The 16,013-nt window shown below is 51.6% G+C and overlaps 1 protein-coding gene across 2 annotated transcripts in view; it reads right to left on the bottom strand.

Annotated features, from left to right (window-relative positions):
* epha4l (eph receptor A4, like) overlaps window positions 1-12,505 on the bottom strand; it is a 47,825-nt gene extending 35,320 nt beyond the window's left edge. For both annotated transcript variants that reach the window (XM_086143548.1, XM_086143549.1), the window contains exons 1-3: window positions 12,315-12,505; window positions 10,837-10,904; window positions 7,683-8,346 (exon numbers count right to left, since the gene is read on the bottom strand). In XM_086143548.1, coding sequence (XP_085999674.1) covers window positions 7,683-8,346; window positions 10,837-10,904; window positions 12,315-12,402 — 820 coding nt within the window. In that variant the 5' untranslated portion in view covers window positions 12,403-12,505. The remainder of the gene's footprint in view (window positions 1-7,682; window positions 8,347-10,836; window positions 10,905-12,314) is intronic.
* Window positions 12,506-16,013: the final 3,508 nt, after the last annotated feature.

Below are 16,013 nucleotides of genomic sequence, written 5' to 3'. Positions count from 1 at the left end.
CAAACAGGAGCAACCCCTCCCTCATTGGAAGGTCGTGTTCGTAATATAACGGCGAAGCGTGCTAATCGAGCGCCTCTCATCCCCGCAGATCCAAAACAAGCCTGGGGGTCGGTGCTGAGTTCTGGCGCCGTGGGATTTCCCGGCGTATCTTCATCTGCTCCAGCGAAATATGATCAGTTAATTGCACGCGTCCGATCGGAGTCGGATTAAACGTTGAGAGACCCCGGGCTTACTGGATGCCTCTGCGTTTATCTAACAAGGGGATTTGATGAGTCAATAACCAGAGCTCGGAAGTCCGATGCAATTTGTCAGTGTTGGGATTACGGAGAACGGCTCCGTCTCGCAGCAAGGAGGTCACTAGTTGGGTCCCACAAGCGGGGGGTTTCTGTGCGGAGTCCCCATGTTCTCCCCATGTCAGTGTGGGGGTTCCTTGGGCTTCTCATGGCTCCTCCAAAAAACATGCAGGAGGTTCATTGGAGACCCCAGGTTGTCCAGATGCTTGAATGAAGGGATGAATTGTTGTATGTCTCCATATGTAGCCCTGTGATCAACTAGTCTCTCGGCCAATGACAGCTATTTTAGCCCCGACAACACGTCTGAAGAATACACAGTTTAGATAATGAATGAATGAATGAAAAATCCCTTTGGCTTGTATTCATGAAATCTGCTTTAATTAAGGTTATCATGGTTATTTGTCTGTAGTGGCTTCCTGCACGGCGGCCATGTTGGAATTGGGCAAAACAAAAGCTCGTTCGGCTTCATGTTTCTGTTTCTCTTCTAGCCGCTCTATTTTCTCTCAATTAACAGCTGTGAAGTGGCATCGATATCACACAAAGGTTTTTCGGGTTCAGTCCGCACTCCACTGACGGGGGCTTGGATGGGGGGGGGGGGGGGGCTGAGTTCACGACCCCAACCCTCCCCGGTAAAAAAAAAAAACAATCAATCTCTCCAGTGACAGGGTTGTTTTGATTGTTTGACATCATGAGATATCTTTATTTCCTGCCGCAGAGGAAGAGGTGTGTGAAATTTCATCCGGCGCTTCTCACAGCCGGGGGGGGGGGGGGTCAACAAAGGAGTCTCTCTGGAGAGAGACGGCCCCCGGGGGACTTTGGCTGATCTGAAGAATGCGGACGGTTTACGTTGGCAACGTTTTCTTCCGCGGAATACGAGTTCCAAAGAAAACAGGTGGAGACGCCAACCAAGGCATCGACCGCCGCCACCGCAAAAGATCACAACCCAACCTCGCCGGGGCTTGTTCCGATCACCATCGGCCTCCTGCGCCCTCAACCCTTCACCTTTCACACACCGCCAGACAGGATGCTCTTCATCACTCTCCACACAGATATACACTTTCACTCTCTGACACTTTTCAGTCACTTCCTCTTGATCCTCCTTCCTGAGCTTGCACACTCTTGAATTGTGTGTGTGTGTGTGTGTGTGCGTGTATGCACAGCAGCAGACCGTAGCTCTAAGACGCCCTCAAAGTCGACGAATCACACGCGAGCTTGCTGTGTCGGAAGGTTACACCTTGCAGGCAATGATGCACCAGTGTATTGTATGCGTGCATGCGTGTGTGCGTGATTGAAGACAGTCGCATTAGCATTTAGCATCCCAGCTAACACACAGCTCTCTTTTCCATTCGCGTTTTTGCTGAGAGAAGAGCCGCCACGTTTCCATGAAGGTTCGTGTGCGTGCATGTGTGCGTGCGAACATGGCGTGCCCCGTCCCCCCACCGGCAACATTATAAAAGAGGGATTTCGTTGGGATGGACGCGATGCGCCGTCGTCCCGGCCCATCAGATTACCGGGCGCCGTCATACCGCCAGTTCTTTTTCTTGGACGGGCGGCGTAGGAGAGAAGAAAAAGACCACCTACCATCACCCAGGCTGTGATGGAGGGGAGCTTGGGATGGGGATCAGCCAGAGGGGCATCTCCAAGGGGTTTGCAATCACAGGGGCCTTGGTGATGGACAGCTGCAGCTTTGTCTCCCACGTCGCCACTGCAGATTCCAAATGCTAATAGAAGTTTATCACGCAGCCAGAGACACGCCTGCCGCAACGGATGCACTAAACAAATAGACTCACACACGCACGCGCGCACTCGCGCTAACATGCGCACACACACTCAGCGCTCGCCATTGGTAACACATTGACCCAGATCAAAGGGATTTCCATGCAATGGTGAACCAATGGAACCAAAAAAAAAAAAAATTTAAAAAAGAGCATGGTTGTCAGACTGGAACTAAATCTCTTTCCACTTCACTTCCCCTCGTGTTTTTTGTTCTCCTTTTCTCTCTCCGCCCCCCCCCCATCCTCATCTTCTCCACTTTTTCTTGGCGAGGAAAAGCTGTCTCTCTCTCTCTCTGTCAGCACAAAGAAGGTGGCAGAGACACTCTCTCTCCTTTTTCACCCCTCTCTCTTTCATAAACCTCCCTGGAAATAGCCCGTGCCCACCCGACGGCCGTCCACCTCTCCCTCCGTCCATCTCCGCCCATCTATACATCCATCCATCTCTTCCCGGTTGCAAACGCCCCTCTTTACTTAGTGCTGAAAAAAAAAAAATTAAATGTGAGCTTTAGATAAAGAGCTGGTGGTGGTGGGGGGGCGAACAGAGCAAGAGGGAGAGTGTGCAGGAGTGCGGAGGGGGGGGGGATGGAGGGAGAGGAGGGGAAACAGCCGGAGGAATGGGGCAAAGGCAGAGAGGGTTTGGGGGGGCGAATGGGGCTGCAGGCCTGTGTTGGTAGAGCCCGGGTATTGATTCGGGGCCTTTTGACATGCTAATTTGCTTGCTGACTGCTTTAATCGCTCCCTCTTCCCATCACGAGCTTCAAAGAGAGGATGCTTTTCAGAGAGGAGAGGAGGAGGAGGAGGAGGAGGAGGTGAGGAGAGTAATACCATCCTTCAAAACCCCCATATAGGTTTCTTGTGTTCTTGTGCAAACGCCGCGTGGTGTGTGTGCAGAACTAATGCTAACACGTCACATAAACTGCATGAGATTCTGCACAACGACGGAGTGAGCATGTTTCAGTTATTTGCATGAAAATGTCTTTTTTTATTAATTTTTTTTTTCTTTTTTTTTTTTATGCGCATAACAGGCGTATTTTACTGACAGCAGATTCGACAGGAACACACCCTCGTATCCGTGAGGTCGGTCTCCAACTTGACGAGTTGGGGGGGGATTCGGGATTTAAATTTGCTGAGATCTGCTTGTATCACATTCGGAAACATGGCACCGCCATGAGGCCCACACACACACACACACACACACACACACACACACACACACACACACTCGCTATCGCCACCACTCTCCACACAAGCCGCTGCTAACAAGGCCTCGGTTTTAAACCGTCGCTTAAAGTCAATCGCAAGATGGGAATTTGACACCTGTTGATATTTACCAAAGGAATGGGCACTTCATAGTGTGTGTGCGTGTGTGTGTGTGTGTGGGGGGGGGTTATCCTTGAGCTTCACATTCAGTATCAAGTTGATCCCGATTTGAAATGTTTCCTGACTCGTCTTCAAAGCCAGCGTCCTCGAAGGAGGACAGAAGAGGGTTATTCAGGGCTTGGCGTGGCTGACGCAGCCCAGAGCGGCGGTAGCGGGGGGTCGGGTGGCGCTCGATAAGCGGCGGCTTCCTGCCCCCGGACAGGGTGGCACACGGCGGGTAGAAGAGGGCGATGAGTGTGAGGAACCGCGAGGGGAAACAAACGCAGAGGCCCGGCGGCAGACGGCACAGGAAAAACATTTCAGCACCTCGGTTAATGACGGCTGAATTAACATCAACACCACCCCCCCAAGCACACACACACACACACACACACACACACATACACACTCTCTGCCAATTGCCAGCCTTTTTTATTTTCCCATACTTGAGGAGCCAAACAGCCACAAACTTCCTCAAGCACTTCTACAGTAGTGAGAGTAAATAGTAATCAATTACCATGCCGGCAAGCTTGTCATGTAGCATTCCATACTATGTGTGTGTGTGTGTGTGTGTGTGTGTGTGTGTGTGTGTGTGCAGCACGTGAGCAACACATGAGCATGGACTTCTGTCATTTTAAAGTGTTTTAGTATGCTTGTGCGCACGCACACACACGTCAACTGCTGCCTCAGGTAAGGAGACGGCGGCATCATACTCTGTCATCACCAACACGCCTGAACTCTCACACTCAACCCGGCAATGCAGTACATTTAGTTTATGTGTGTGTGTGTGTGTACTTGAGTGTTTGTATACATATATTAATAATTACAATTAATTAAGAGAATGAGCATGAGTTGAAGAAATTGGTTCCTTGATGTTTTCCGGTGTGTGTGTGTGTGTGTGTGTGTGTGTGTGTGTGTGTGTGTGTGTGTGCGCGCGCACGCGCCAAACCGCTCAACCATTAACTCGTCTGTTACCTTCACGCCTCGACCACACTTCATCTTCATCTTCAATAAATACGCATGCCATCGAACACCACTTGGAGACACACACACACACACACACACACACACACACACACACACACACATACACACACACACACATACACAACGAAGAAATAATGCTGATCTCTGCTGCGTGGAAGGCAAAATGCTGCCGGAGCAGTTTGTCTTTCTCACCAACATGACAAATTTTGATTTTGATGACATACATAGTCTAAGCTAACCTCCACACCCTCCCGCTCCTCACCCAGCTCATCAACATCCCAGTGGGGGACCCCTCACCAGATGAGGAGCGAGAGGACGCCCCGACCCCCCTGCCCTTCCCCTGCAGGTTGCACGGCGGAAGCGGTTAACAGGGGGGAAAAGGGATCCCAAATGCGAACGTACATCCCCCTTCCCACCACACCCGCCACCCCTCGGGGCCCTCAATGCCCCAGTTGCCCCCTTTCCTCTGAGCCCGTGCACCACGGCCACCCTGGGCCCACCTTGAGCCCAACACACACACACACACACACACACACACACACACACACACACACACACACACGGCTGTCAAAATGCTGACATCTTAATCAATCCTGGATCCAAACCCTGTCACGACGCGGCACTAAGATGGATGCAGAGGGGGACGACCCTTGACCTTTTCCAGGGAAGGAGAATGCGGCTCCTATGTGCCCCTACAACCCCCCCCAACCACCCACCCAAAAACATCGCCGGCCTCATTCGGCCCCCAAACAATGTTAGCGTAAGAGCCTATTCATTCAGAGCTGGGAACCAGGGGCCAGAATGGCCCCCGTAACACACACACACACACACACACACGCTCCATCAACACAGAAGTGTTCGCCGATCTTTGAGACGAATCGGCCCGTAGCTAGTTTGCAGTCACGGGTAGCTCGGCGTTAAATCCGCAACCGTCCAATCCCTTAAAAATGGAGGAATATGGCCAGAAGCCCTGAGGGCGCAGTGTTGAGTGATGTGCACACGTGCAACCCGCGAAAGAAACAGAGAAGACAACATGGTGACAATGTAAACAAGGAGGAGAATTCTCCATTCCTAAATTGCACAGACGTATGAGTGAGTGAGCGGCCCCTATGATTGGCTGGTGCCTCTCATCCAATGAAATCTGGGCTAGGCTCCAACACTTCTTAATGAATGAATTCTCCTTCCACATGCTCTCATGTATTTAATGGCCGCACCGATCTATACTGTGCTGGCGCTTCCTTTGAATATACATTACCACCATCTCCTCCGCCGTCACCGTCTTTATCGTCCGAAACGGAGCTCAGAAGTGAACTCCGCACTGCCCTCTAGTGGATGCATCGCTTCACAAACCGCGGCGGCGTGAAATAGGCATGGGAAACATGTAGGCGTGAGTAGCGTTAGCATGAAAAAGTGATAAAACAGCAGCTTGGCACCGTGTGACTGGGAGCCGCTTGAAACTTGGGAGTCGGACAATATCCGGCAGGCTCAGGCGCCATGATGCCGCCGCCATTTTGGAAGGAAGCTAGCCCCCCCACCCCCCACTGAACAAGCAGTCCTGTAAGCTTAGACGAATGTTAGTGGGAACAACCGCGCAAAAGCTAAATGTATCTGTATTACACAGCTTCAGTCCTGTAGAATCACAGCTTTCGTTGCCCTCTCTGGGGTGAGGCGGGCATTTTTTTTTGTTTCCCCGGAGTTGGCTTAAAGAGCGGAGATACGAGGAGCAGGAGGAGCGACGTCGGGATCAACAGAACGAGATCAGGGCTTGCAATCTGATCCGAAACAAGAGAAGGCTTTTCCTTATTTCTTTTTTTTCTAAGCTAATTGTAAGTCCTTACAGATCCTCCTTAAGTGTGTAACTAACTACCATCTGGCCTCCGTCCCTCAACCCTCCGTCCTTCGGCGTCTTTGAAGGCCCGACCCTGCGGGGGGACAGAAACTCGGCCTTCGCCATCTGAAATCAGTAACGGCGGGTGTGTGTGTGTGGGGGGGGGGGGGGGTTCCAGGGAATTCTAAAACTTTAAATGCTAGCATCTTTCTTTCGGCAGTATACGCACACAGAGCCATCTGTGTTCACCGGTACCCCCCCCCCCCGCCCTGACCTGAACCCCCAGGCCTCGCCAACCCCCCCCCCCGCCTCCCCGAGTGGCCGGCCAGCAGCGACCCTAAATCACCGGCCCTGTTTGTCATTCAATTAGCCGTCCCCGATAAAGGCCCCCCTCGTAAATTAGTGGAGGTACAGCAATCCGTCGCTCCGTTAATCACCCATGGCCGGCCTCTGACCCCTCACTGCTGCCGCCCTCTGCTTTTTGTTTTCCTGTGTGTGTGTGTGAGTGTGTGTGTGTGGCAGGGGGGGGCCAACCGGACAGGATTGGCACCCCCAGCCAGCAGCTGGGTACAGTCCAGTGCCGGCCCACCGCCCGGAGGGAACATGTGGCCGAAAGCTGCTGAGACGACTTGTCTGGAGACGTGCACTAACTCCCGGCCTGGTTTGGTTTTCGTATTCGGCGTGGGTTCTATCAGGGGTTCTACCAGGGGTCTACCATTCTCCTGATTTGGGGGGGAAGCAAACTTGAACCCGACGTCAAACCCCCGCACACAGCCTGGATCAGCGTCATTTGGAATAGAGACCGAAGTAGCTGTTCATGAATGGACGCCAGCCCCCTTCCTGCACACACACTCGAACACACAAAACCTCCAACCCACCCCAACCCTCCCCCACTGCCAAAAAAGCACATTCAAACCCACCGCACTCTCCTCCACCTGCTCGGAATGATAAACTTTTTCCCCCCTTTCCGTCATTTCCTTGACACTGTCTATATCTTTTTACGGGATGATTGAATGCAGTTGGAGGTTGGGAGTCAAAGACACCCGGGTAACGCGAACCGGTCCGAGCTCCTCTCGTCGTCGCAAGTTCTCGCGGAACGTATCCCGTCTCGCGAGGGATCCCGCCGGGGGCCGGCTAATAACTTCATTTACCCTCGTTATCGCTTCCATCGCTCAATCAGACACTAGGAAGCGGGAGGCGGAGAAGAGCTGGGGGGATGGAGGAGGAGGTGGTATGGGTTCTGACAGCTTGTCAGGCGCTGATAGTAAAATTCTGGTGCTTTCAGTGGAAAAAAAAAGCTCTTTCAGGAGGAGGTTTACAGGGTGCCACCGCTGTACTACACGGGCACTACCTCGATGTACATCGGGAAGTACCCCGCAATACTTCAATAGTGACCAACATCTGGAGTGAGGAGGACAAGAAAGGGGGGCGCTCGCTTACCTTGGCACTCCGAGTTGCGTTCCTCGTACCCGGGGTTGCACAGGCAGTTCCCGATGGGTACCAGCCACTCGCCGTCGGCGCCGCAGTACATCTTGGGAACCTCTTTCTCCTCGGAATTATCCACGCACGAGCCGCGGACCTCCACCAGCGAGGAGGTATCCGCTCCAGTGATGGTGTCGGGAAACTGCGCTAAGTTGCGCACCGCCAACGGGCACTTCTTGTAGAAGACGCGCACCGACACCAACGCGATACACGCGCCGACGTCCTGGAAGGCCAAATAGAAGCCCTTGCGGGTCAGGGCGCCGACGTCCCGCACTTCCGTGTTCAGCTTCATGATGCGGTCGCCGATGTCCACCTGGGTGAAACTCTCGTCCGCCGCGATTGTGTCGATCTTGCCAAACTGGCTCTCGCGGATGTAGCGCTCTTTGTCATTGTTGGACTCGTAGTAGTAAAGATTGAAGGTCTCCTTGCAGGTCCCCATGACGCCCGGGAGGCTGTTGCAGTCCCGCAGGGTGAATTTGATCTCGATGTAGACGCGCTGGGCACCCCCGCGGGGGATCCAGTCCGTGCGCAGCCAGTTGTTCTGGTTGGGCTCCATGACGTTGCACACCTGGTACGTCCGGATGGGGATGTTCTTCTCATCCATAATGCTCACCTCCTCCCACTGGAGAAAAGCAAACAACCAAGGAAAACATTACAAAACTGTGGATTCAGGCTAGTCTTCATGTCACTTAAACTGTTTTCAGTCAGAAACGCTTAAATTTGGTTCTAGGAACAACCCGCCTCAACAGGGGGACTTTTTTGTTTTGCACTCGCTCAGGCGGTAAGGGACCAAGGAAGCTCCTCATGTGCCATGCTTACCTCATAGCATTCATGTTACGCATGGCTGGAATAATAACCATGGACTATCAGATTTTATTTTCACCCTACGCTGTAGAACCCCACCGCTGGCTAACTCTCGGCTTATTTTGGCCAAATTATTGACGTTCCTCTGCGAGCCCTGGAAACTCCTCTGCGGCGTAACAGGCCAGAAGAGCTTGGACCTTTTTGTCGGTCCATTTCTAGCTGGTTCTGTCCACTATTGTCGCGAGGATACTTTTAAAAATGTGTCTGGAAATAAGGGTGGCTTATGAGATCTACCAAGCTTCTACGTCACATGAGTTACTATGGAACCTTAAAAATACCACTGCCTCAGTGTAAGAAACAGTTCTTGGAACCGTGATCCACAATCCCCGCTTCCCATTGTGTCTCGATGCAAGACAAAGCCAGCCTTGTTCTGGAGAAGGTTCTAGGAACCACAAGGAGTTCCTACAATGCGAAATAACTTAGATTAATGAGAGATTTCGAGTTGAGGAGCTCCGAAGAAGCTCCCGCGAATCAAATCCCAACATGCACGAACAGCGCCCCGGTTTCCGAGCCACCCTCGGCCAGGAACCGCGGGTACTTTGCAACACTCGAGTCAATATTTGACTCTCGGCAGAGCAATTAATTGACGGCTAAACTTAATGCATATTTTATGAATGGCACCTAATAGAGTTGTTATGCCCTAATATGGCATCATAAAGATATTAATATTCATGGATCCAAACACGGCGAAGAGGAAAACGCGTAATGAGCTCTGCCCGACTAATGCCTGGCACTTCAATGGCTCGGGGAACGATATACAAAATATTAGTCATATACACACAGAGAGGCTGTGTGTGTGTGTGTGTGTGTGTGTGTGGAAGGGGGGCGTCTGGATGGTTCAAAGAAGGAAATGAAAAAGCGAAACGGCCGAAGTAACATTCTCTGGATTAATGCTAATGATCTAATACGCGCCTGGTTTATATCCAGCTGGAGACACATGCTCGAGTGTGAACTGGGGTGTGTGTGGGTCGGGGGGGGGCACAGATTACGTTATCCGGCACAACCTGGATTATTTTTAGCTAGTCAGGAATGTTTGTTTCACTCATGATAAAAAAAAAATCCCCCGTCCTCCTTTTCCTGCTCTGGGATTCAAGGAAAGTCCTAGATGGTTCTTTGCGTCTTCCGCTGAGAGTTTTCGCTATCGGCTGCGGACAAAAGCGGACGAGCTCAAGCTAGTCCCCCCCCCCCCCCGCCCGCCAGACAATAATAACAGGAGAGTGGCGGGCGCGGATGGTGCCTCCGCCGGATTTGATTCGACGCCTTATCGCGAAGGATCTGCGTTTAAAGCCTTATTTCCCCAGAGGAGTTGGCCGGGTAATGCCTAGCATAACTGTGGCTACGTGATTGTGGTGGTGGGGGGGTGCATCTTACCCCATCCTGCAACCCCCCCCCCCCCCCCCCCCCCAACCCATGGCGAGATAAGGCCGCGGCAGATGCAGAAAAAAGGGGGGGGGTAAGGCCAATTGACCGTAATGAGGGAGTGAATGCAGGCCAAGTTGTCAATCATGTTGGGGGGGGGGGGCCTTCTGCACTATATATAACCCCCCATAATCATTAGATAACAAAATCATGATGGCTTTGTAAGTGTGTGTGTGTGTGTGTGTGTGTGTGTGTGTGTGTGTGTGTGTGTGTGTGTGTGTGTGTGTGTGTGTGTGTGTGTGTGTGCGCGCAAAGTTGCCACTGGTTTCGCCTTCAAACGCATTCTTGCCCCGTGTACCATCCCATCTAGTATGGCATTCCCATTCCCATGGCGATCCATGGCCCTCCGGTGGATAGGTGACCCCCCGGGTCTCGATCCCCCCCCCCCCCACGGTGCCAACCCCCCACCCCCATTCCCCCACCCCACCCCCCCACTCAATGGTGGAAAGGGATATAAAGTTTCTCCACAAAGACCGATTCAATCCGCCATCTATTCAGGAAACCCGACGCCCGCTGCAGTATCTGCCCCTGCATCGGAGCGGTCGGAGGGACGCGGGGAGCGAGGAGAGAGGGGGAAAGGCAGGGGGTGTGTGTGTGTGTGTGTGGGGGGGGGTTGCTTCTTCTTCTTCTTTTGTTCTTTATTCTCACTGTGCCGTACAGTAGTGTGAGATATTTTTCGAATCGGACATTTCAATAACCGCCAACGGGCCCGTCGGAGGGCAACATCCCAGCAAAGAAGGGGGGGGGGGTCCTCAATTCCTGCCAACCCAGGATTATATCAGTTTTGCTAAAATTGAGGTGGGGGGGGGGGGGGCTTTGCGGTACTTACCCCTCCTTCTGTAGGGTTGGCGACCCATCCCAGCTCCCCCTGTACGGCCCTGGAGTCCAATAACGTGACTGGAAAAAACAAGAAGGGTGGGGGGGGGGTGTTAGCAAGCAGCTTCATCCCGTCCCAAGAAAAATTAAAATGAAAATTAAATATCCATGTAAATTCGTCAGAAAAATGTCCCTTTGCAGGGATTGGCAATTCGTCCAACGCTTTAGGTCATTTTGATAATAATCCCCTAACACATGCGGGCGCACGGACACACGATCCGATTTTATTTTTGCGTTCGGGGGTTGTGCGTTTTTTGTCTCTCTCTCTCTCACACACACACACACACACGCACATACATGAGTCGCTCCCGCAATAATCAAAAAAAAAATAAATGACATCCTCCCTTTCTGATTCGGTTCCGTCCGACGTTTTCACGCGTAATCGCGTATAATTTCACGGTTAATCGCCGGATTATGGGGAGGGTGGAGGTTTTTTTTTTAAAAAAAACAATTAAAAGATAAAAATGAAAGGAGAAAAAAGTCAGTTGAATTCGCATCTCGTAAAATTTCCTCCCCGTGACAGGTTGATCCTCGGATCGGACGCCGTTCGAATATTAATTCGCCGAGATTAACGCTTCGTCCGGGAAGTTGCGCGAAACCTCCGGTTCTGCGGGGCAGCAACGCGGACACGATCCACGATCACGCTCATTTCAATTAATTAATTTTTAAAATTATAATTCAATTCTAAAAAGCTAAATTACACACATATACATTTTTGTTTATTTTTACATGTTTTATTTTATATTTTTTAATCCGTTTTCCAGACCCGGAGCTCCACGGACCGAAAGAGGAGAAATTTGACGCCCAGTTCCTAAAATCTGGATTTTTTTTTTCAAAAGGGGGGCAGTAATCTGTGAATGTCAGGCGTGGGGGGGTCCGTTAATCTGTCTTTTTTTTTCCTTTTCTTTCTTTTTTTTTTTATTCCGCTCTCCGTCCGCGTCCAGCCCCGGGGACGCGCAGTCTAAAAGGCTCCCTGGTAATCGGCGGGGATGCGTGCGGGATTACCGGGTCTCCCGCTGCTTCGTGAAGAGCCCGCGATTTCGGTCCACGCGGGGATTATTGCGTGTGCATGTAAAATAAAAAAGATAAAATATAAAAACAAGAAAGCACGCAGAATATGCGTCTCCCCGTGTTTTTTGCCTTGCAGCACGGAGTGGGGTGGAGGAGGGGGGCAAGTATTTCAGCGCAGGCTTTCCGTGGCAGCTGCGATCCAAACACACACAAACACAAAAACACACACACGCTCAAAAAACACATACACTCAAAACACACACACTCCTTCAGTGCGCTTTCGTACGCACACACTTCTATTCCCACTTGCAAAAACACAGAGGATGGGAACAAAAAAAAAAAAAAAAGTCCGTGCGTAACTGTGGCTGCGTGTGTTTTCCCCGTCGGACGCGCACGGAGCCCCCCGCGCACGGCCCTCACCTTCGTTCGGCGGGTAAATCCTCGCAGGTGACACGAGCGTGGAAATCCGCAGAAGCAGCGCGGCGGCCGTGAAGAGAATCCCCGCCATGAGTGCCGTCCGCGTCGCTGCTCCGCTCGTTTGGCCTCTTCGCTGCGCTCCGTCTCTCTCGCAGCGCTTCCTGCAGCTCTCCCTCCCTCTCTCTCCCTCTCTCTCTCTCTCTCTCTCTCTCTCTCTCTCTCTCTCTCCTTCCCAGTGATTTGGAGAGATTTGAAGGGAGGGAGAGAGTGAGAGAGACGCGCCGCGGCGGCCAGGAGGCGGTCCTTACGCGCGGTGCGCTCTGACGCGCAATCCGCGGATCCATATGGGAAACGTACTGGACGGAAAGGATGAGGGGCAAATTATCATTAACCCCACCCCACCCCCAATCACCCGCACACACACACACACACACACACACACACACACACAAACACTCACACTTTGCAACCCACTCGCGCTTTTCCACGCCGCTGGTACTAAAGCAACTTTTTCTTCTTTTTTCATTTTTGCGTGGTAACGCGCCGCGTGTATCCCCGTGTGTGTGTGTGTGTGTGTGTGTGTGTGTGTGTGTGTGTGTGTGTGTGTCCTCCGCGCTCTCCTCTGCGTTAAGGTGAAGCGTGTCGGACCGATGTCGCCACCTAGCGGGCGGGTTGGATCCACTTTCTCCTCTCCAACACCCCCCCTCCCCAAAAGTGGGATCGCGGAACAAGCGCGTTCACGACGCCCCCCGCACCTTCCCCCGACCCCCGCAACGTTACACGTTTTTGCACTTTGCGGAATTGTCGGTGATGGGTGTCACGGCTGGATTAGATTATTATCACCTGCTTTTATTCCGATGTTACCACCGGCTTTATAGCTATTTATGACGAAACGTGCGTGCGTGAGTGAGTGCGGGGGGGGGGGGGGGGGGGGGTGCGCATGCGTGTTACAGGTCGGGGATTAGGCGAGTGCTGCGGGACGAGGATTGATGCAGGATACGTGTCGCCAAAGTTGGAAAATTACCCAGGACAAAGGTTCGCGCACGAATGGTGCCGTGCACGGGCGCGTTCGTGAGGGGCGCCCGTTTCTCTGCAGACTTGCATCTTGTAAAGGGCCGTCTGTGCGCGTACGTGCACCCGGTACTAGACATGTTGATGATTAAGTCGACAGTTGATTATTGATCCGTCATTGGGGGACGCGGGCGGCCTGCAGGTGCAGCTCATGATGCCGTCAATGTACGAACGCGTGTTTGTACTGCGAATACATCAGCCCTGTATATGTGTGTGTGTGTGTGTGTGTGTGTGTGTGTGTGTGTGTGTGATTATACCCCCCTCTCCCCGACCTCAGCCAAAGCATCATTACCAGTGTATTGAGCGGCACCGATCACATTGAACAATTTCAGCCCTTAAACTAGTTGTTCAAACAGGTTTAGGCCGCTGTCCACCCTGATGACACGTTTGTTGCCCCCGACGACAGACCCGTTGCCCCCAACGACAGGCCCCGGTGACCCCCAGCTGCTGGTTCCGGGCAAGGACCCCTTTCGGACTACCTCCGTGCTTCTTAGCATCGGAAAAGTTTCGCAGACGGTGCTGGGGGGGGGGCGCCGTGCAGTGGGCGGGGCCACGGTTATGTCTGGGGGCGGGGCAAATGGGCGGAGCTTGTCTCCTTTTATTTACGGCACTGTGTTTTTGATTGATTACACTTTCATTTCTTCCTTTATCCACCTGTCAAACCACCATCTTTTTTTCCCCTCCCCCCCTCCATCGGCCCACTCCGCTCTCTCCAGATGGCACCCGCTACCCACACATCTGCATTGTGTGCCAATCACGCACACACCAACTCCCATTCCCTCGAACGCGCACACACACATACACATATACTCGCGTGTGTACGAGCGTGAGACACAAACAAAAGCTACCGTCAGGCTGATTCGGGCAGTTCGGACACCCCAGCCTCAGAGCCTCCTGATCTGGATGGCACATTTAACAAATCCACTAAATGTGTTTACAGCTGCAGGTGTGTATGACAAGTTTGAATGTGGACCCGTCACCACTAATCGCTAATTTAATTAGCAATGCAGCGCCACATTAGGATGAGCATGTATTGTCATCTGACTGACCGTCCAAGAGGTTACTAAAATTCATTCATTCATTTCATCTACCTGACTCACCCTGGATCCATCACGGGAGAGATATACAACCATTCACCCTCTCATTCACACACCGTCCAGGCAAATTCACTCATTCAAATGTTAAATAGTCACAACCATTCACTCTCATTCATATGTTATACATGACAAACAACTATTCACTCTCTTTCATTGACTCATCCTATTTCATCCTGTCATTCACTTATTATATAGACAGATTCACTCTCTGTTCTCTGTGCCTTCTGTGTATCATTTTTTATTTATTCATTCATAAATTAATTACTTATTTCGGTTATTAAGCAGCGGTGCTGGAGCTTAGCCCAGCTGTCATTGGGCGAGAAGTTCAATCTGGACCAATCACAGGCCCACATATAGAGACATAGAGCAATTCACTATGTCGTTCACGCAACACACATAGACATTCATCCTCTCATTCACCCATTCTATATAAATTGTCACTTTCTCATTCAGACAATAATAATCAATTTATGGCTTTAACTAGTTGGAATTTTTTCCTGCCTTTTTGACAATTCTGCACGACAGAGGCAAAAGAAGACAAGCATTGTTGTATAATCTCTGTTCATGCCATCTTCTCACGCACCTGAACGCATCGTTTGCGTTGCGTCCGGTGGAAACACATGACTTTCGGCATCAACCTGTTGGCGTTAATCTGCATTTCATCATTTTTTAAAAAAAGATAAATGAGCGCTGTCTTCTTAGCATTTGCGTAAGCAAGGCTGAGCGCGCATCGGGGCGTGACACGAGCCGAGAATCTCTCTCCCGACTCGGCTCTCGTGAATCCTGCGGCGAGAGGATGCAACAAACTAGCGCTTAACCAGAAACCGAAAAAGGAAGTCAGAACGTTAAAGGTTAACGTTGTCATTGAGCCGCCGGGGCCTTTCAACGTCCCGCTTCCCCTGGGACCCCTAAACACCCCCACACTTGTCGATTTAGCAAAATCCTTCAATACAGTTCAGGCCTTTGTCTTAACAAAAAGCTCCAACCCTTACACACCCACACACACACCTCCCAGGGGGTGTCAGGCTCCGCCCCCCGCCCCCGGATGCCCGGCTCCACGCGGTGAGTCTCTGCTGAGACGGTACCCAGAGGTCAGAAAGAGTGGGAGTCTTGGGATGGGGGGGGTGAAAGTAGCAGCAGGGCAGGAGCAGTCAGTTGGAGCGTGAGGTCGGATATGCTGCACGGAATGGTGCACGTGCACATCAGCCGTGCGCTCGTTTCTGTGCACAGTGATGCTACTCATCTGGATCTTCGGTGCCTGAATGGTTTTGTGTGTGTGTGGGCCCTCTGATTGACAGGTGGCCCATTCAGTTTGAAAAACACACCTCCGGTCCAGCGCCATGCTAGGATTGACTCATACACACACACACACACACACATATATATATATATATATATATATATATGTATGTATGCATACATATATATCTGCATATATATTTAAAAAAAATTATACACATGTATGTTTTGTTTATGGAGGGCGGCACAGTGGTTAGCACTTGGGCCTCACAGCACGAAGGACCCAGTTTCGTTT

This window comes from Fistularia commersonii, chromosome 3 (assembly GCF_037954325.1).
Source record: "Fistularia commersonii isolate RoL2024-O1a breed Wild chromosome 3, RoL_Fcom_v1.0, whole genome shotgun sequence".
NCBI classification, from domain to species: Eukaryota; Metazoa; Chordata; class Actinopteri; order Syngnathiformes; family Fistulariidae; genus Fistularia; species Fistularia commersonii.
This window is presented reverse-complemented; position numbering and strand designations above follow the sequence as displayed.